The sequence below is a fragment of the Centropristis striata genome, chromosome 10 (genome assembly GCF_030273125.1).
Source record: "Centropristis striata isolate RG_2023a ecotype Rhode Island chromosome 10, C.striata_1.0, whole genome shotgun sequence".
Taxonomy (NCBI): domain Eukaryota; kingdom Metazoa; phylum Chordata; class Actinopteri; order Perciformes; family Serranidae; genus Centropristis; species Centropristis striata.
The window spans coordinates 9,876,418-9,898,649 of NC_081526.1; the positions used below are offsets into that span (position 1 = coordinate 9,876,418).

The window sequence follows — 22,232 nt, forward strand, 5'->3', positions numbered from 1 at the left end:
CTTTCAGATGCAATTGAATGCTGACAGACCTGAAGAGTAATCCACTACCTGCGTCCACCACAGCTTCATCACTGACACACCCAACCCCGGGAGTGGAGAAGGGATGGACGACGGACGTCTGGCAAGAGGATTCAAATCATTTCAGGACCCTGGTCAGGTGATCCCGGCCCAGTTAGCCTGTGACGTTTGGCTTGTTTTTCTGTAACGTCACGTTATATTTAAAGTATTATAAGAAGCAGTAGCCAATATGTTTTGCTGCACTGTATTTAGGGCTGGGCGATAAATCGATATAAAAGATATATTGATATATGTTTAAATGTGATAAGGATTTAGACCATATCACATATATTGATGTAGTTCAAATTTGCACTGTGATTTTTGCTCCAGGTTCTTTTTATTTAAATGTGCACTTTATGGAGCTTTGATTTTAAAAAGGTACTCCTATCGTTATACAGTATTTATGTTCACTTAAATAAATGGTTTCAATAGAACTACTTGTGACATATCATATTTGGCTTTGACTTTGACTGAACATTTGCTCTCACTTTGCGATAAAAATATTGGGATATATATCGTATATCGATATTCAGCCTAAATACATCGGGATATGACTTTTGGTCCATATCGCCCAGCCCTTACTGTAGCTTTTCTTTCTTTCTCAGAGGCCTGAGACAGCACAGTGTGGTTCTCACAATATGTTTTCATGTTTAGGCTTCGTAGCTCATTGATACAAGCCTGTAAGAACAACACACACACACATTGTGTATCACAACCTTTGAATGAGACTTGAATAGCTGTTGGCCTGTCCGTCATTGGTAACTGGCCAACAGAATTGTGGCTCATTCTGACTGGGGTCTTGCAAGAGCTGTGAGTCCACTTTACCTGTGATCTTAATAAAGGCCTGCATTGGGACCAGTCTTTTTCTCCGGGTGTGTTTACTATTGGGCTTCCAATCTACGAACCTGAGAGACCTTAACAGTCTTTTACAAATATTGGTAGTTATGGGTTGCACTTTCTTTGGCATGTTTCTTAAGTTGCTTATTTGGATTTGTTCCCTACAGGCCTGTGTCTCCTATCCTCTCTCCCTCCACTGTACCTCTAATCTGCCTACCATCGCTGTAACTCCTTTACAACCATTGTTAAGGTTGTAAATCAGACAGGTTCAGGCCTTAAAAACACTTTGCTAAGGTTAGGAAAAAAGAACAGGGTAAGGGCATGGTCACACGTGCAAAAGAATAATTGGCAAATATTTGCCTTTTTTGTATTTCCTTTCATATTGTTGAGTCATGTTGAGTTTCACTTTGGTGAACTTTAACAAGTGAACTTCAGTAACTCCCCTATCCGTGGGTCTGTGAAAAATCCTACTTCCAAACATAACTTTTAACAACAGTACACATACTCCCGTCTCCTGGTTTGAAGTCCTGGGTTTGTTTCTGGCCATCCACCTCCACTCTGCCCCCCTGATGAGCTATGTGGCTTTTAAAACGATGTTGCTTTGTTAGTGGAGAAAACTTTAACTACGAACTGTTCATCATAAGGGGCTGGTTAGCACTCTTGCCTCACAGCAAGAGGGTCGCCGGTTCGCCTCCCGCCTGTGGCTGTTCTGTGTGGAGTTCTCCCCGTGTCGGTGTGACTTCTCACCGGCTACTCCGGCTTCCTCCCACAGTCCAAAAACACGCACTTAGGTTTAATTGGTGACTCTAAATTGCCTGTAGGTGTGAATGAATGAATGTGAATTGTCTGTATCTATACGTCAGCCCTGTGATAGTCTGGTGACCTGTCCAGGGTGTACTCTGCCTCTCGCCCAATGTCACCTGGGATTGGCTCCAGCCCCCGCGACCGAGTGCTGATAAGGATATGAATGTTCATCATAAGGCCAACCTGGATCATGGTTCACATGATACCACGTTTTTTCTCCATACATTAAATAGGATGGTTAGGCAAAGGGCCGGTATGTGTTTAAAAGGCCGACAAAATCTTTGTTTTGCCTTCACTGGTATCATAATATATAATAATATGGTGGGAAAATGGTTGCTTATCTATACATTGATCAAGTGGCCTCTCTCTCTATTGTAACGTATATGTGCACACTTTTTCCCCTGTTTTTTGTTTGCAAAGTCTCTGATTGCCTATTTCTCTCGCGAGATCTGGCAACGCATGTCTCCCAGCTACTACAACGGCACCTCAGCTCCACACAGGACCAAAGCAAAGTGCGCTGGGGCCGCCCCAACCAGCTGCACATGTTACTGAGCCGTTCCACAAATCTTGGCAGCTGCTGGCTTGCATGCCAGGCACAGACTCATCAAGTAATAAACCCGAGGTCCCCTCTGTTTTGCTGGTCCCCGGTTGCAGCGACGAGCATCCTAGAGGGTTAGGATGCTGCGGCACACAGCGCATACTGAACCCCCTCCTCTTCCCTTCCTCTGTGAAGGGAGACAGATATTAGAGGTATGAGCTCATGGTGGCTTTTGAGGCTGGGAAGTCGGGGGCTCTGTGGGAAGCTTTTCATCCTCCCAGTGGTGAGCTCCTGAGCGACAAGAGTGCAGACGCTCTCTGCTCCCTGTGGCCATGGCCGGATGGAAAGACATTACACATCAGTCTCTGAGAGATCTGACACATACACACACACACTATCTCCAATATTGTGAACTTCTTTCAGCCTTCAAAGCAATCACAGGCCGGAGGAAACAGAACCCAGCGCAGGCACAATGGGAGCAGCTTTAATTAAGAGCATCATCTCACATCATATCTCAAACAAACCTCGAGGGTGTGCTGGTAACAAGCTTTTTTGAACAACTTCTTCTTTGATAACTACACCCATTAAATTTTTTAAAGACAAATCTTGTGACTTTAAATGTTTGCACATGATAAAAACCCCAAAAAAACATCTCCCCCAGTTACGTCTTTTACGACGGCTGAGAAGAACACTTTATCAAAGCTGTACCCTTGTTTAAGGGTATTTGTGAGACGGGGGTGACGAAAAAAGGCAAACATCTAAAATTCAAACAGTAACCCAGAGGAGTACATTCTGCATCACCCAAAATAATTCTCTATATGGGGTATCTATGCTGTCATTCACGGCAGTTGACTGGGCGAGAGAAAATAAGGGGGCTGGGGTAGAGTGGGGGGAGTCATCAAGATGTGACAATTGTGACAAGAGCAGGCAAAGTGTAGCGCCGAAGAACACCACACGGATTTCTCCATCTCTTCTTTTTTTTTTCTCCTGGATGACAGCTTAATGTCTACCACATGCAATATTTATTCTCATCGTGTGTCAGACTGTCTAGCTGTCCTAGGGAGTACAAAGAATGCCACTTATTAGAATAAAAGCAGAAGGAAGGTAATCAAGGACATATGTAACATCAGCCAATCATGTCTCCTTGCAATCCTGCATCTTTTTTTCCCTTCTCCCCTCATTCATAACAGTTCAACAATAATCCTGATAATAAGCGTTTAGGAGCTGTATGTGGCAACACTAAATTCATTTATTTGTCTCATTAGAGCTGCCGGGGCCGCCGGCGACTCACTGCGGCATGTGTGTTCGGGCTTAACCTTATCGCAAAGATAATAAAAAGCACAGCTCAACAAAGCCAAAGCCATCAAAATGTATCATTAGACCGACTTGAAACTCGCAGACGTTCTTTTCATGTCTGCAATGGCAAACTTTTGGCTTAGCTGGGGAACATTTCCCAGGGTGCCTTCGGAAGAAAGCGAGCATGTTGTGCTGCAACAGAGGTGAACATATATGATGACTCACACAGTGTTGGGTTTGGGTCTGATAAATGAGGGAGAAGTGACAATCTGTATTGGATTCTAGAGAGCAAACAGATTTTTTTTGCGGGGTCATTAAAGAACAAACAAGAGGAGAAAATGTCTCTTTGAGCCTCAAGTTTAGGGTCTGTCTCATTAGTCACAACAACAGCGCTCTGTCTTTGCGACCAGGACACAACAAAGACAACGGGGTGACATGTGACATGTCAACAGTGTCCTTTCATTACCTGGACCAGGGACAGTCAATAACCAGGCGAACTGGACCGACAGCACTTTATTAGCACCATCTGTTTCAGTTTTACTATACAGCCTCTCCTGTTGTTTTCTCTCATTGAAAGCTAGCTGAAGGCATCCATTAGGACTGTTGCGGGCAGTAGGGTACACATCTTACCATGGGAAAGTGTTTCACAGGATCCCACACTGCACAAGGAGAGAGTGGACGAAATAAAAAGGACCAAGTGATCGTATATCTCCCTCACAGCTTTGAAAAGGGAACTGTCACTCCCCAGATACTAGTTCCTAAAAACTTGGATGGAGCCAGTGGTTTTGCACTCAATAAAGTTTCAGTTGTGTTTATGGGAATTATGGTTTGGAGTAGCTGAAGTGGGCCGCAGTGACTTGCTTTCATGGAGTGGCTTTCAGTGAATCATAATAGCCCCCCCCCATCTCAGTTTTTCTTCTGTCTCTGAATCTTGACGGGTGTTCAGAAATGGCTGGCTGTTTGTCAAAAATGATCACACAGAAAGGAAATGCATGTTTATCTTATTACTGGGCTTTTTCAAAACCCCAAAAATGCATATAAGAAAATACAACATTAAAGCTGAGCCCATGAAGGAGATATTTACCATATGATCTGTTTGGAGAAGGCGTGAGGGGAGATAGGTATGAGCTCTGGAGACGGCTGACTGACTGAGCTTCCTTTACTTTAATTGTCAAAGCTCCTCCTACAGGCCAGCGAGAGTATCAGACTCAGAAAACACATTTTCTTCTCCTTCTTTGGCTGGATTGCCACTAATTCAGCTCCAAAGATGTCACATTATGTTTATACTGTATTTGTCATCAGATGTTAAGGATTACTCTGATGTTATTTTATGTTTCTATGGTTACAGATATATATATTTGATTCAGTGGATGGGAATTTATTTTCCATTTAAAAAATATAACTGTTTATCTGTGTGTTCTTATCTCTTTTTATGTTTTTATTTCCTATGTATTACACCTGCTATGTTATTATCATGGGTTCTTATTGTGTGAGTTCCTCCCACTGGCTGTTGTTACTATTTAGATGAGATAGTTATTTAGACTGACTCAAAATAAACTACATTGTCCATGTTGAGGCCACACCTGTGTGAAGAACATGTTGCCTTTTTTTTAACGATTTAGCCACTATAATAAGGCTATTTAATGTTTCCTTCCTTGTAGCTTTTCCCCTCAAATTTTAGACGGCCTGGATTCCTGTTAATGTTGTTTTTCCACTGTTTTCCAGGAGCATCCTACACATCCTTTTGATCATTGGTTTAGTATACAGAGCAAAAAGTCATCTCTCTTTCATACAGAGTGCAGGCGTCAGGGACTATTTTCTGCTGTGGATTAATACACATTTCATCTGCTTGTGAGTATTTACAACATCAGGACGTTGTGTGTGGGACTGACTCAAAATAAACTGCATTGTCCATGTTTGTTGAATTAAAGGAGCACATCACTCAGTGCAACAGTGTGGCTCACCGATGTGTTTTTAATAGTTTTTGGACAACAATGGAGCGCTGTGACACAGAAGCTTTGGCCTCAGTGGAAACCTCTTAAAGCGATCACGTCTGTCTGGGTCAAATCACTCACTACAAGTGGATGATCATCACAACTGTCTTTTTCTTTATTTCTCATGCAGGTTACCATGTACTTCACATTTCTATATTTATAACATTAATATAAAATAATAAAAAGGACTGCCTCGTTATATACCGAATGTAATGAATGTTTAAAAAAAAATAAACAACAGATAATTTCAAATTGCTGTAGGGATTAAATTAATGTACTGTGTACAGGTATATTGCTGCATATAAAGTTACGCTGACTGTAGTTCAAATTATACCTCGGCTATAGTCTGAAATTGTGATTATTGTGCTGTTTGCAAATATAGTAACATCAGTATTGCAACTAGGCTTCTTAACCACAGCTTTGTGGAGGTTTCAGTGCATTTCTAAAATTTTAACAGGCCTGAAAATAAACTGTACGCTATCAATGCCAGACTGGTAGCAGAGTCAAAATATTCTGGGAGAAAAGTGGTGGTAAAGTGAGTTGTTGGTAGATTTAAGAATCCACCAGCTGCAGCAGCAGGTGGAGGAAAAAGTTAATTTCCACCTCTGGTTACCATGTATGAGAAATAACTGTAAGGGACTACTCGATTACCTTAAGCAAATTATTTAAAAGCATTTCTATATGAATGATTCTGTCACAAGCTTTTTTTGATCCATATAAGCAGTTCATCACTGTGACCTTGAACACTATAAGAGGCTATTTTATGGATCAGTTCATGTTGGATTTGGGTTTTTTTTTTTCAATAACAAGAAAAATACAGAACATCCTCCTTTAACTTATAATGAGTAAAGCCGGGGGTTGAGTCAGTGTCTCGCTTAACGACACCTTAACATGAAGCGAGGCCTTTTGTTGGGATCAAACCGGACAAGAACTTGTTGATCACAGGTCTTATGAAGTTCTGAGACACACTGATTGTTGTCCAGACACCAGCCGTCTTTTCAAAATGGCAGATGAGAGCACATACATGATGTACGGTTTTCTCAATTACACCATGCCAGACAAATATGTGGCGAATTAATTATGAAAGATCAATTTATGCCTTTGTGGCAGGAAAAAAAGATGATTAAAAAGGCTGAAGGGAAGAGCAGCTGTGGTATGTAACTATTTCAGCTGTGGTTTCCCAAACATAAACACAGAGGTAGCTAATGTAACACACATTTAGCAGCAAATTATGTTCAAAGAGATAAAGTATGCAATATGTTTGAGTGACAAAGACTCAAAGAAAGCCTATAGAGATGAGAAAGAGAAGTACACATGCCCATATGTACACGCACATTCTTACAGTACAGACAGACAGACAGCTGCACACACAGACACACACACATATACACACAGCTAATAAAAGCTCCAAGCAATGGTACCCTGCAGTTCTTACACTCACCAGGAGAACCCACACGGCAGAGGCACTCACAGACAGGTCACGCTTGCTGGTTTCCTTAAAGGTCAACTCATCTACTTAAGAGGCACCAATTTACTTTAATGCACATTGTCCAAAAGAAAAAGGAAAAAAAATACAGAAAAGGAAATGACAAGAAAACATCACAGTATATCTGGAGTATTCTCAACTATGCTTTTTTTTTTTACTGTCACAAAATGTGACTGCTTTTAGTTCTCTGAGAAGGATTGAATAAATATCTGATATCAAACCTATTAAAAGAAATAAAGACTGATAAAATTGGCGAGGCCACAAGCTTGTAAAATAAACAATAACTTAAGAGAAAAGTGAAAACGCTGCAAACACTGGGCAGGCTGCAGCCACCACATCGTCAACAGTGCTCTAATGACCCTCTCTAACACACAAACTACGGTATGTGGGGCAGAGAAAAAGTCTTCCAGGCTAGCTCGCTGACGCCGAGGAACGAGGAGAAAGCCTCTTGATAGACTCTTGTAGATGCCATTCCCTATCACGCAATGCCTCTCAGTCATAAACACATGACAAATGCGGCCTTAATCATTTTTTACGAGCGGGGATGTGCAGGGGGCAGTGCATGGTTAGAGGGGAGAGGAGAGCGGTGAGCAGCAGGCGGCCCCCTCTGCACAGAGGAGAGGGCTGTGTGGTAAAGTCTCCTCTGGAACATCACTCGGCCAGCGAGCCTTTGATCTCCACACCGCAATTACGCCAGCATCCAAATGAGCATGGAGTCGCCTCTGAAACAGACTTCAAACATGCACATGGACGCATTCTCATACACATACACATGCACTGTATAGGATTGGAGCCATGTGCTCCTCTCAACAGTAAATGATGTACTGTCTCCAGCAGAGAACCTGGGGATGAAAGGAGGCCTTGCTCCTCGTCTGATCCCTCCATTAATGATGGCTTGCTAAAGCTAATACTGTGTATTCTTGTCTAAACAAGGGCGGCCTGGTATGTGGTTCCCATACTCCAAACAGGATGATCTCGGTTAACAATGGGCTGTTTTTGGAAGCTCAAAAAGTTTGATAAAACTGCTGTAATCTGTCATGCGAGACAAAAGCTACTGCAGAAAACAACGCTGTGTCTCTACAAACTGAGTGTCTGCAGTAATACAATTTATTAACGTACATACATTGATCTCAAAAAGTAATGCTGGGTGGATCTAAAGGTAACAACATTAACCTAAAGCCTGAGGGGCAGCATGTACTGAACAATCAATTAATCTGGAATATAAACAGGATTGGGGAGTAGCAACTAACAGAATTACATTTTAAAAATACAAAATATGAGTTACTATATTACATCTTTATATTATATTACTGTATTATTAGGACCTTCGTCAGGAAGGTTATGCTGTCAGTTTGTCAGCAGGATTACAGAAAAACTACTGAAGCAACTGTCATGAAACTTGGTGGCTTGGGCCAAGAAATAACGCATTAAGTTTTGGAGCGGATCCAAATCATGGGGCAGATACACATATAATTTTTTGCCCTACAAGTTTGTTTTTAATTGCTCCAAAGTTCTTATAAGGCCAATATTTCATTTAATTTTTATGTGTGTGTGTGACAGTTGTGCACCTGTCACACAACAATGGCAAAGGAGACGCACAACCAGGAGTGTGTTTTTAAAATGGAAATAATCAGATTTGGGGAGTAGAAAACAACAAGACACAACTAAATGATTTTTCCCAGATCTAATGGTTGTAGTTGATCAGTAGACTTATTTTTAACTGATTTAGTTTTGTCCTTAAGCTCTTTTGGGGTGTTGAATATTATTATCTACTCGATCTTTGCAAATGTTTGTACACAGATATGGTTATAATAATGGTCCAAAATGATGTAAAATTGCATATTTGTAATTGCAAAACAAATGCAATAAACAACTGGGGAAGCTGGACCACCAACCATCAAATTTCCACAAACTTGAGGAAAAAACTAACCATACATGTAATTAAACTTTTTACTTTAACTACATTTTGCAGTAGCTTGCTGTTAGTTCAACTGAATCCACATCTGCATAGTGATTTAAGTTTTTTAATTACCTATAACCATTCTTGTGCTGTTAACTACTGACATTTTTTAAAATCATTTTTGTATTGTACCACTGCTTCTCCACTATAGTCGAACCTCTTTGACCACAGTAAGTCATAAGTATGGATTATTACTATTTATTCACAAAAGTTCGGAGAAGTTGTTGCATACTATTTTAGAAGTTAGGCATTTTATTTTATTTTTACAGTTTATGTATGACTGGGTAAAAGTGGACACTTTCTGCTGTTAACTCAACTGAGTGGCATTTTCTGCTTGCATGTGATTTTCTTGAAAATATATTTTGATATAGTTTTGGATCACATGTATATTGTCAATTTGGCCTTTTTTTCCTCTTTTTTTTTCAAAGTACTTTAAACTATTTTCTCCAAGCAGCTTTAGTTAACTACAGTAGATTTCTCCCTAGGGTGGCTTTGATGTAGTTCAACTTCTTCTCGTGTGAAATAATTGGTATTTCACAAAGTCATGCTTTCAAAGTAGCTTCCAAAACACTGGAAATAATAAGACTTAGATAAATGAGCTCTGCAAGATGGTTTTAAAGTTAAAAAAAAGTAATCCAAACTATTAAAAACATGCTAGTCTAATAAAAAATAATCTGATGGAATACGCCACAAAATATATTTTAGGGCATGTATTGAGTCGTGTGTAGTGGAATATGTGGTAAAGGTAATCCTCCCAACACTGAATATTAAACAGCCTTTGAAAAAACTGAACCTGTAAAATGGCCTGAATGGACGTCCTGAGAGACACAGATGAGATTGGCTTATTTACCTCATTCTAGGATTCGCCCTCTTTTCCTCCACACATTAAAGATGAGATTGCAATTTGTCTTGCTGTTTGCTTTGAATAGTCCTTAACCGTATCATCATCTCAACTGTGCCGGTGGAAAAACACGCGAGCATGGCGACAGCCAAATGGCAGTCTGGCGTCTCTGCTGCAGACTAGCTGCCATTAGGGCTGAGAGCAGCATTTATTGTACAATTAGGGCCAGCTAGATCTACCTGTAATCATCTCCATACAGGTGTGAGCTCCTCTCTGGACAAGGGAAGTGACTCATCACTTGTCAAACATCTACACTTTGATGTCGGCATTGTTCACCGTGGCGCCCTCAGGACACCTGAGCACTACTGTTTGGCTGTTTAAAACGCTCCAAGATTTATTGCGTTTCACACAGTTAAAAAAAGGCACACACACGCAACAAGAAAAAAAACTCTCTTCCTACTGATGACGGATGTTCCACATGCCATGAATCATTTGATTTATGAGTTCTCTTCCTCCCCCCTCCGTCTGACACTCATACTTTCGTGTCAGGAACATTTTTAACAAACAGTCATAGGTAAACAACTTCCCTTGTAATACAACGCTGCCAAGCAAAGCACTAAAAACAAATTTTGTAAGAACTGACACCACAAGCCTAGAGGGCAATTGGAAAAGTGCGATAACAATCCACAAGTTGGTGTTATTGACAAAACGGCTGTAGTGTGGAAAAGTAGCCCTTTCAGATATAATGGATGTCTAACACCAGCCTTCTAGATCTGTTCTCACTGTGGCCACATGACAACATTACTATAAAAAAGTGTTTGTGACAGAGCAGAGCTGGAAACACACGGGAGAAGTTTATTTAGTGCATTAAAGGTCATGCTCAGTTAGATCACATTATGATTAGTGTTGCACCCGCAAAGTAAAAGTGCAAATCCCTCGATATTAGCGTTAAAAGCCATTTCTCTTCAGTTCGCCGTGTATAAAGAAAGCCTCAGTTGTCAGTGTGATCTGTGGGAGTTTCAAGGCTGCTTGTAAAACTTCTGAGCAACAACATGTGAAGACAAAACCAAATATTTTGAGCAGAATATTTTGTTGATAGTATAACATTCAAAGAGTGTTATCCTAATGATTTATTGGCTGTCTCCAGATGATATTAATTACATGTTTGGCTTTGAATGTACACATGTTTGTTTTCTTTGTCCTTTAAAGCCTTCCACATGATATGACAAATTTTGATAGAAAATGGGGAACATATGCTAGTTTGTGCTTAATGAAGTGCAGAGGCTGGTTTGGGTTTGCAGGGCTGGATGTTGTGTTAGAGCTTACTTAGTGCCACCTCCAGGCAGATCCTCTCTCAAATATGACCGTTTCTGTCAGCAGGGGACTGCAGTCAGTAGATCAGCGATGCTAACTCACACATGCACACACACTTTTTATAGCTGAAATACAGATTCAGTCAAGTTAGTAGAAATCAATGTAACTCTGTACATAAGTAGAAGGAAAGCTCCTTTAGTGATGATTAATGAGTGCAATGAGTCGTCTCCCGCCTTTCTTCAAAGCACTTACCATTTGTTCTTCCTCCTGATGTAGTCTTTCTCAGAGAGGTTAACGAGGTAAATCATTGGTTTGGATGTCAAAAACAAGTATTTGTTCAACACATCGATCTGTGACAAAGACAGACAGGGCAAGTACTGAGAATCCAAAACTTCCCAAAGTAGCCTTTGAGGAAAAGCACAGACAGAGATAAGTGAAGCCAAATCAAATTAGGGTCTGGTGTATAGGCGCTGTGGGGAGCGACTATAAAGCCTCGAAATTAAGATCAGCACGGCCAGATGTCATTAGCTTGTACAAAAGTAATGTCACAATACAACCAACAAAAGACTGTGCATAATATTAACTTGTGATTTGCACAAAAGACAGACAAAAAAAAAGGGAAAAAAGGAGGAAACAGCAGTTGTACTTTTGGGCCAGATGAAAAGATTAGCAAGATAAATCACATTTATAAATTTGACTGTAACATCAAAGGCTTACCTCCTTGTCGTTCCATTCGCGATAGTAGCGGACGTGTTTCTTTTCATCCATTACCCAGCTCTTGATTTTGCACATAACGTCCTGTTTGGGGTTAAAAGAGAATGAACAAGAAGCCATTAAAGGAGATGAAAAAGAATATAAACCCAGCAGGGTATGGGGTAATTATTTCCTAAATGCATGGCATCCTGATGCCAAAATGAACAATGGCTGTGCTCGCATTCAAGCAGGAGTGGCCTGGCTTTGACAGGGATGGCATGCACAAGACCCCCTTCCCTCCTTTAAATCATGACAAAATGCCTTCTGGGGTGTCTCGCTTAGAGTCGCAGTTTTGAACATCAATATTCCATCGGGACTGTTTAATGAAAAGGATAGAGAGAGGAGACTAAATTGGAAAGAGCGGGGAACTAATTGGAACTTGGTTAGTTAGGTGTAAATTATTGGTCCTTCCTCAGGCACTTTGCAGAATGCAGTCATACTGAATAAGCACTAGTGAGGTACAGAACTAATTATTCACGGTTTCTTCTGGAGAAAATATTGAGCATTTCCAGCTATGTATGCCACATTCATTACTGAGGTACTTGTGGGTTGAGACCACAGGCAGGACTGGGTCTTGACAGGATCTGGAAGCGGAAAAGGGTGGGAAAATGGGAGGGAGGTAGTTATAAAATTTGTAATAAAGAAATTGAGCCTATTATTGTTGATCCAGCCCCACAGAAATTAGCGGAACACATTCTTTTTGTTCCTGTCAACTTGACCTCCCCCTTCATATAAAAACTCCCCCACCCCCTGCAACACTCCCCCTACCTCCTTTTCCCTCCCCAAACCCTTGCAGCACTTCACAATCATACTCCCTTTTGAAAGAACTGAGGAAAAAATCCTGCCAGAGCCTCAATTACACAATGGCAGAAAAAGCTCCACACACTGACCCCCAGCCAGCTGCATTCACTCTCTGCACATCTCTCTCCACAGGAATTCTAAAGGCCTTTTAGTCAGGCAGCCAGAGTGCAGCCAGCGGGAGAGAGCGCAGGAAGAGCTGCATACACTCCGCCCGCGCCGTCCCAAGTCTTCACAGAGAGATTAATCATCTGTGAAATGGAAACAGCAAACGGCCAGTGACACAGGCTGAACCCGCTCCAGGTTTCCCTCATCAGCTCGCAGCCGCCGTGCAGCGCTCCTCTAACAGGCAGGTGTTAATAAAAGGCATATAGGTCCCACAGGGGTCAAACACATATGCCTGCCACCATGAAGCGCCACTGGTGGGCCGGCTTCTTATTATTGTTTTGTAAGGATAGGGATTTTGAGGATTCACACGGACAAAAGCAATGAAACATTGTTCTTGTAAACACAGCACCAACAAAATGGATTTTAATCTTTATAACAATGCATACATATGAGCCCCTGTGCTGCTGCTGCATGCACATAAATTTAGCTGAAACTCACAATGAAATATTCAGTGACTTTTTCATCCGGGCAGCAAATTTAAACCATAATATGCTATTTTACAATAAATTCCAAATTTCTGATTTGGTTGTTTTTTTGCTTACAAAATACCATTTTCTTAAACAGCATATCTTCAGCTGTGAGCTGCAGCGTAGGAAAACTCAAAATAATAAAATCTTCACAGGTTTTTTTTTCTCCCCATTAATTTTGCCCCCCTACCTATCAGATAAAACAGCTGTCCTCTCCCTTACTGATATCTTTTTTAGTTTACAATAATAATCATCCCCCTATGCGTTTTGTTTTTCCAACAATGTTTCAGCAGGAAATATATTCAAAAAGAAGAGCAGCTCTGGAAACACTTTATGTTTAATTTGTCTCACATTCGTCTTTTAGGCACACACACACACACGGTCTTACACTATACGGCATAATTATATACTAATATATACAGTAGGACTCTCTCAGAGTGATAAGGTGTAGTGTTTCTATACCATCTATAATAGTAACATCGCACAGGGAAATAGCTACGCTGTCTATATTTCTCCTAAAGAAACCACGACATGCAGCATAGAGATTTATGTGGTTTTATCATAATTACTCCAGAATTTTCACATAATTTCATATATATTTCCATAAAGAATAATAGTTTTATTTTATTTCCACTAACAGAACATCTCAAATGTGAATATGTTAAAAAAATTTTATAGCACACAGCATAATGCAAACTACAGTTTCACTAAACCAGCTCTATACGTGTGAAGTCGCACATCATCACATGAATCATAACAGGTATACTTTGTGACAATAACATGCTATCTAAATGGTTTAAATAATTCCTCAAATATGATAGATGCTGGATAAAAGCAGTTGTTGCTCATGCTATTTCAGGCCACATAAAGACCTGTAGAGCTTACAGGAAACTGAGCGCAACAATGGAAATTAGATCTTATTTCAAAGGTCTTGAAAATCACTCAGTGAAGAGAAAAATCTAAGGAAGTAATCACCATCCACACAGAATTTCCCTTTTATTTCATACCACCCTGTGGCTCTACGGAAGAATGTGCAAGCACTATTGTTTCTTTTAAACTGTACATTTTTAGATGTAGTCTTGATGCACATGTTCTGCTTAAGATGCTAACATAAACATGTATATGTGTTTGTGCACAGCTGAGCGTGTCAAACGCTGGCCGCAGTCTGTGAGACAATCACACAATCCCTCCCATCTAAAAGCTTGCTGCAGCCTTTGATAAGCACCATTCTTTGCCATCTAAAGAGGTCTTCTATAGATTTCACTTGCCGACGTGTGCACAACCTTTGACAAGTAATGTATCATTTTTATTCATTGCCTAAAATTGTTAGCAATTATGTGCGTAAGCGGCCACCTGCCTAGCCTGAATGGCTCCTGTCTGTGGGGCTACAGGGGTGTGGGGAAGTGCTGTTGGCTGTAAAGGGGGGTTTTAGTCTGAGGGGAACCAACCAAACACGGGGCCTCTGCAGCAGGTGAAAAAGCCCCTCTCGTTAGTGTAATGAGTGGTCAGAGCCTCGGTGTGTCGGGGCCTGAAATTGGGCATGCCGCTCCAAGTGAAAGGCCAGATCCCCTCATGTGCGAGCCCATCCTATCCTGCTTGGATGATGGAAGGGCATCATGAGACATTTACAACCGAAATCGCTGCTAACGTTGGCTGCTCAGCCTCATTACCTTAACAATATGGCCATCTGAATGCATGTGCATCCACATACATTTTGATCCGACATCCAGGATGTGGATGTTTTTTTTCTGATCTTACCCTGCATTTGGCCCTGCGCCTCGCTGCGGATAACCCAAGAATCCTCTGTCAAAGAATATTCTAAACATTTACGGTATTCATAGCGAGGTATTGGCATATGTGTCACCCACTGTATGGCCTTATACAATTTCCCGAGCTGCTGTAGGTGTATAAGCATGAGCAAGAGCTGTGCCATGATTTGAGTATTACTTTAGATGAAAAGAGCTGTGTGGAAACACTTTCATTAGCCCAGTGCTGTGACCCAGGGTCAGCAGCTGAATAAGTAACTCTCTATTAATGATTTCTACAGCAGAAAACCCCTGACCCCTGATCACTTTCAATCTCAGAAAGGGAAAAAATGGGGCAGGGGGAGGGGTGAGACCTATTGGAGGGAGATTAAAAAAAAAAACATACTTTTTTTTTCTCCTTGGCCATGTGTGTGGGAGGGTTATTATTTGTGCCTTGCTGTGAGGGGGAGCAAAGGGCCTGCTGGGACATTGACTCACGTATTCTGGTTTGAGTTTCTTGTCACCGCCTCTAATGGCTGTCTTCTCCAGCTTGTCAATAATAGGGCCGATCATCTCCTCATCCTTCAGCCTCAGCTCCTCGTGGATGATCTCCATATCCCTCACTGGGTCCACTGTCCCCTCAACATGGATGATATCCTCATCCTCAAAAGCTCCTGCAGCGATAGGACACAAACAGAGAGAGAGAGCGACAGAGAGAAGGAGAGAGAGAGAGAGAGAGAGAGAGAGAGAGAGAAAGAGAGAGAGAGAGAGAGACAGAGAGAGAGAAAGAGAGAGAGAAAGAGAGAGAGTGAGAGAGAGAGAGAGAGAGCATCAATATAGAATTTTTTTTTCCCAGCAGCAACAACACTGCTTTACATGGACACACATAGTAGAAGCAACAGAATCACAGCTGAAGAATCAATGACATCGACATCTTGAGATCGAATGTGAAACAGTGATTAGATTTGGCCCCCAAAAATCATTAGCTTTTTGCAGAGAATATGGGAAAAATAAACATCCACATGAAAAAGCACAGTGGGAGTCACAGGAAAGTCATAACAAATACAATAAAATATTCAGGAATATATTTAATCTTTCTTTCCAGCGTGCAAGTGTCAGAAGTGTAAGAAACCAGCTAACAGTGTCAAAGTAAGTTCCACTAAAATTGGCTTTAAGTGCAACAAAACAGGCTTGTGTGTCAATCTGCATGAAGTGGGGAGTGTCTGGTCATGCATTTTGTACCACTCAGTCTTAAAACTATTAGCCATTAAGTTAAAAAATACGAGAAATAAACAAATGCGAGTGTGATTTAAGAGAAAAATGTCACCGTCCACAGACAGATGACAGTCTTCCCCTAATCATTTGTGTCTTAGCCGTCGTGGCTGGGCTGGTGATTAGGTAATGAGGCTCTGGAGCAGACCATTTAGCCAGCAGCAGCTCTCAGGACTCCTTCTGACTCTCCAGCAGAGCTCAGGGGTGAGGAAAGAAAGGGAGGGGGGCGGGGATGCACGGGTGTACATCTGTCATACAAGAGAGACGGCCTTTACCATTACCAGTGGCGACTGTAGTGGACTCCAATATGTTCTTTAATTTACAACCCATACAGCTTGTGCACAGTTGGTTTTATTATATCACTACTTTTGCAAATAAAAGGGGGGATTGCACACCAGTTTTGAGGGAGTATGTAGATGCTCTACTTAAGTAAAAGTGGCAAAACTGCAACATAAAATACTAGAGATGCACTGATACTGATGTTGATATCTGACTGAAATAGCTGGATTGGGTATCGGTGACAATGATTAGATTAGATCAAGATTCAACTTTGCTTCTTACCAGAAGTGTTTAAGGAGTAATTAAATAACATATGATACAGTATGTAATGAGGCAGATCTATTTAATTCTACATAACATATACATTATATACTGGACTTCTACTTCCTGCTTGAATTTTGACCAATTTTAATGTCTCAGGTGTTTCTTTCTAATTTAATTTTACATGTCTGAGCCGGGGTGTTGTTACTATTGTTACTGTTATGTCTGCTTTACTTTGAATATGAAATTTTGAAAATAAGAAAATTGAAAAAGAAAAAAAATGTTTGAAAAATGTGTTACTGCATTTAAAAAAGTTTACACTTAAATTATAATTCCTTTTTTTATTTTATTTTTTTTATTTACCAAGTTGCTAGTTCAAGGTCTATTATTTTAAAAATAAGTTACAATTCAGTAAATGTGTATGTGTGTATTTATTTGTTATTTATTTATTTATTTTTTACAAAAATGAGAAATAATTTTAAAGTCAAGCCTGGTTTACACATAAAAGGATGATCCCAGTTGCTTCCAAACAGTGAGACATATTTATTTAATACAGATACCCAAAGTTTGGGTATCATCAGGTAGGAAGTCAAGGATTGAAAATGTCACATAACTAAAATTTTGCAAGTATTATTTTCAAAAAGTATTTAAATGTATAGATAAATGCCCCTTTAGCCTGTTATTCTTCTATCATTAGATTATGATCAGCGATTCCAATAAGTAAGTTGCATTTTACTGCTGAAGCTTTTACTGTTGGGTAATTTGATCTATGACACTGCATCATATTTTATAAGCCCCTCATAAGATTTGTATGCAACACCTGTCAAGCTGGATTTATATGAGGCTGTTTATTTGGGATTAGGAAATGGCTTCACATGTTTCACAATTCAGTCAGAAGTGACTCGTGAAGTTTCACACTGTAGTGAAAAGGGAATGCCATCTCATTCATCAGCAAGTGGATGTCAGGTGACTGATGCCTTGGCTTTAAGTATTACTGTGTTGAGGGACACTATGTTTGGAATGTGCACGGCGGAGTCACTTAACCTTATCAACAATTCTTATTCACGTGTTGACACCTGAACAGTGAAGGTCTGTTGAAAGGTGAGGCCCTGCGAGATAATAACGTCACACAAGTGATTCACACAATTCATCACATCGCTGTCACATCGTCTTTCAACAAGTTCTAACAGTGATACATGGAGGAAATATTGATGATTCATAGTCGTGTGTCGCTGTCATGGTGGGAAACAAAATACCTAAGATTCAGGCAAAGTTGCATTATGTAGTTACCAGTTATCAGAGTTACTAGTGTAAACAGTAACGTTATCCACTAATCAGATACATCTCTTTGTTTTCTACATAGGATATTAAATCTTACACTAACAAAAGACCATCTCTGATTTTCAGCAATATCAGTCTTCCACTTTGGCCCAGACTAAAATATTTCAATAACTGTAAGATGCATGTTGATGATGTACAAATGATAATCATCCCCTGAGAATTAATTGTAATACGTTTAAAGGTCCCCTGGCTTTTCCTCTAGTGCCACTACGCAGCAAACTTTGGGCCTGGAGAGTGGAGCCAACGTGGACCTGCATTCTATCTAATGGCCAGCAGGAGGCGACTCCACTGGTTGTAAAAAGAAATCTGATTGTATTGAAGTTTATGGAAAAAAATCTATCTCAGTAAACATGTTCTTAATGCTTTGTAGTTTCAAGTCTTTTACACAGAGGTTTATTTTATATTTTATGACCCCATTTAAAGTAAAATACCATTTTGGTCACCTAAAAATGTCTTGTTCAGCATTCGGTTGTACTAAAAGACAACCCGAGAATTCTGCTGTCCGTTCATTTTACGGACCTTGCTAACCAAGCTAACTAGATAGCGCTATCTAATAACTAAGCCTTGCCCTCTCATCCAAAGATGATCACTTCTTCACTTCCAAAAAAACAAGATGGTGACAGTCAAAATGGCAGTTGAAACTCAAAGCTTCAAAAAGAGTATTCCTCAAACCAATGGTTTATGTCATAGTTACTATGTCCACTTGTCATATACGGTCTGAGCCACCATAGTTTTAATAGTTGGAAATTGGAGTTAAATATCTCAACAACTATCAGTTCCCCAAATTATAACCATCATGCTAATACCCTAAACTAAGATGTTAAACATGCTCGCATGCTCACAATAACAGTGCTAACATGCCTCTGTTCAGCACATCATGATGACGTTAACATTTAGCTCAAATTACAGCTTCACAGAGAGCTTGCATTGCTGTAGACTCTTAGTCTTGTTCATTATTAAGAACCAGTGCCTCTGAGAGCAGCTCTGAGTGTATTTCAACTGTAAGGGACACCAAATTGTAAACCGATCCAATATAAAGCCCTCCAATGATCATCCACACACCCAGAACATCATATCTTGTTCTTCTACTGGATTAAGGAGGGACACGTACTTGATTTTCCACGAAGCTAAACAACAGGGCTTTTACAATCTAGCATCACTCATCAGTCACGTCTACACATCAAGCTCGACAACAAGAGTGACAGACAACCAAAAATCCTTATTACTCATGCGAGTCAACAGAAGCTGTAGACTTTTGTGCAAGCTGTCATCCTGTGCGTTGTCCTCATGGTGAAATGAACTTATCCAATTACTCTTTGCCTAATCAGGCTGTTTTGGTTCCTCTCCTCTTGCAGAGGTACTCCACAGTATAAACAGTTCACTTACGCCGCACAGAAAGGGGCTAATCAGTGGAATTATTGTTTTGCTGCTCCAATTTGCCAGCTCCCTGTTCAGCACTGATTGGAATGAAAATTTGCTATTGTGTCTGCATGAACTCAGAAAATATAATGCAGTGTAATCATTTTGTTAGCTGCAAGAATATACATATATTATAAACAATTATGATGTACAGTTTTGATACACTGTGTTGCAAATGGAAAATGCATACGAGTATGTTGTTTAATTCAGTTTATAATAATGAGGAGTGGGGAGGTTTAAAACAGGTTCACATGGCTAATAAAGCACTCATGATTGGTATAAATCACTGTTAATGAAGGCATGACAAATGACAATACGTCTGTCCATTTATTAAAATGTTTCAACACCTTAAGCAAGCAGAATCATTTCATAACACATTTCCTACTATATTAAATAAGTAATCAATAGTTTCTAACTATTGTTATACATCATTAATAATAATAAAAAAAAGCTGATAAATCAAAATTTCAAAGAGCCTTTCAAAGAGCAGGAGCAGCTGATCACTCACTATTTAGTCATCAGCTGACACTCTCCTCTGACTGCCACATATTCCAAAGTAATTTGCTTTAATTAATTTCGCCTAATTTAACATTCACATCTACTTTACCGCCGTCCCATTCAAGGCTTAGAGCCGGAGAACAAATGCATGAGGTGAAAGAGAGGAGAGAAATCTGAGGGGGCAATCTCCACAATTAGTCCTTTAACAACTGGGTCTGGGTAGGGCTCCGTGAAGACGGCTCTTATGAGTCTGCGGCGCCACACAAAGCCACATGCAAGACAGTTAAAACATAGACAAAAAGGAAAAAGAAAAAAAGAAAGAGGTTGGACAGGCCCAGTTTCAGGAGTCAGGTCTGTCTTACAATGTGAATTTTACTGCTTTATTTCAAATAGTGTATGTTTTGAAGACACTATTAACAGGTGCTCCTTTATTGACAGAACAAAGGGATTAGTCTCCGGAGGGTGAGTGGTGTTCAATGGCCTGATAAGGGATCAGGCTAAGCTCTGCAAAATTATGGACTTACAGCAGCACTGCAAGCTGCTGCAGCCTGAGAAGATGAACTCCATGAAATTGCATTTGAATTAAGAACACATTTAAGAACATATCTTTCAATACAAACAAATAAAAGTAAAAACAACAAAACAATAAGTAATAAAGTTTAACACCTTAAACCACCAATAAGCTCGAGCTATATCATTACTTTTCTGTCAGGTACAGAGACAAGGCAGTCATCTGAGTCAAGGCCGGATCAATACTGATTGAGCTGCTTCCTCTGTTGTTGCTACCTGGGAGGATATGTGGTCAACATAATTCAGTCAAATTACAGTATTCATTGACTTCTAACTTCCTGTGCATGTTTTCACATGCAAGATGGGTAAGAGCACATCTAAAGAACTTGCATTCCTCGCGCCGCTTTTAAAATGTTCATGCAAACTCAGTGCCGCAATTCTCCTGGTATTCAGAGCAGTAAAAGCTATTTTATGAGTCTGTCAGGAAAAGCACATTATGGATGTGCTTCCCAGCATAGAAACACTGCCAATGCACACAAGGGTATTTATGTTCATTCAGGAAATATCTTCTTGACATTCATTTTAGGATACATGAAATCGACAGCAATTTGTAGTGCGCTGCTTCTGTAACAGAGTTTGTGGCATATTCAGCCTTGTTTCTATGTCAATTATGGCAAATACATTGGCTGCTAAAAAGCAGTTTGACACCAGAAAATGGAGGGTTTGAGTCCTTCGGAGAAACACTCATGTTTTCTACATGATCCCATCTTTCAAAATAGATCACAGTGAAATCACAGTGCTCGATAGTATGAATATCTGTACCTCACAAGGTGTTTGCAATTCCTATGTAATCTACTGTCAACTGTCGTGTCTCATACCAAACTGAGTATTAAAGGTGCATCTTTCCAAAATGTTTGATATCACTGACTGAAAGATAAAAAAAATACACATAGGGGAAAGCTGTCAGACAAGCCTGATGTGAGCCTCGGGAGGCTGCAGGTTTCATGAACTCCAGCTAGAAAACAACAGTGTTAATTCCCCTTATCATTAGCTTAACCTCTGTCATTCCATTTATTTTGTTAAACTGCGGAGCATGAGAGTGCCTTGATTGAAAGGAACCGCCATATGCACACCACTGTTGTCCCACATCATTCAGAGAACAAACCTTTTTAGATCCTTAACTACTATAGTGCTGCTGATTGCACAGGCACCAGCAATTTCCTAACCAACCGCCACCTGAACAATGATGTGTTCAGCTTTCAGGCCCTCCAGCCTTTCAAAGGTGAATCATTTCACAGTTTGGAGCGAGATCTCCATAGCAACTCCTCTTTGAAGGGTTTAGAATCACCATCCAATAATTCTATGATCATCGGGCCTTGCCATTCCCAGTGGTTCTTTTCACAGCGGACAGGCAAGGGGGGCATGAGGAGGAAGCAGGAAGATTCTACAGTCTATTTCAGGCAATTCATCTTGCAGCCCCATTAGAATTCAAAATATTGCGACCTTCAATCACCGGGCATGTTATCTGGAGCTGTGGCGATCTCCAGTCAAGATGGGTAGACATTTTGCTCTAATCATCCACGATGAGTGGAGG

The 22,232-nt window shown here is 40.4% G+C and overlaps 1 protein-coding gene across 1 annotated transcript in view; it reads right to left on the bottom strand.

Annotated features, from left to right (window-relative positions):
* Positions 1-22,232, bottom strand: part of LOC131979285 (obg-like ATPase 1) — a 55,548-nt gene that overhangs the window by 14,683 nt on the left and 18,633 nt on the right. Inside the window, exons 5-7 of the mRNA XM_059343231.1 lie at positions 15,557-15,732; positions 11,845-11,925; positions 11,380-11,477 (exon numbers count right to left, since the gene is read on the bottom strand). Of these exons, the coding sequence (XP_059199214.1) occupies positions 11,380-11,477; positions 11,845-11,925; positions 15,557-15,732 (355 nt within the window). The remainder of the gene's footprint in view (positions 1-11,379; positions 11,478-11,844; positions 11,926-15,556; positions 15,733-22,232) is intronic.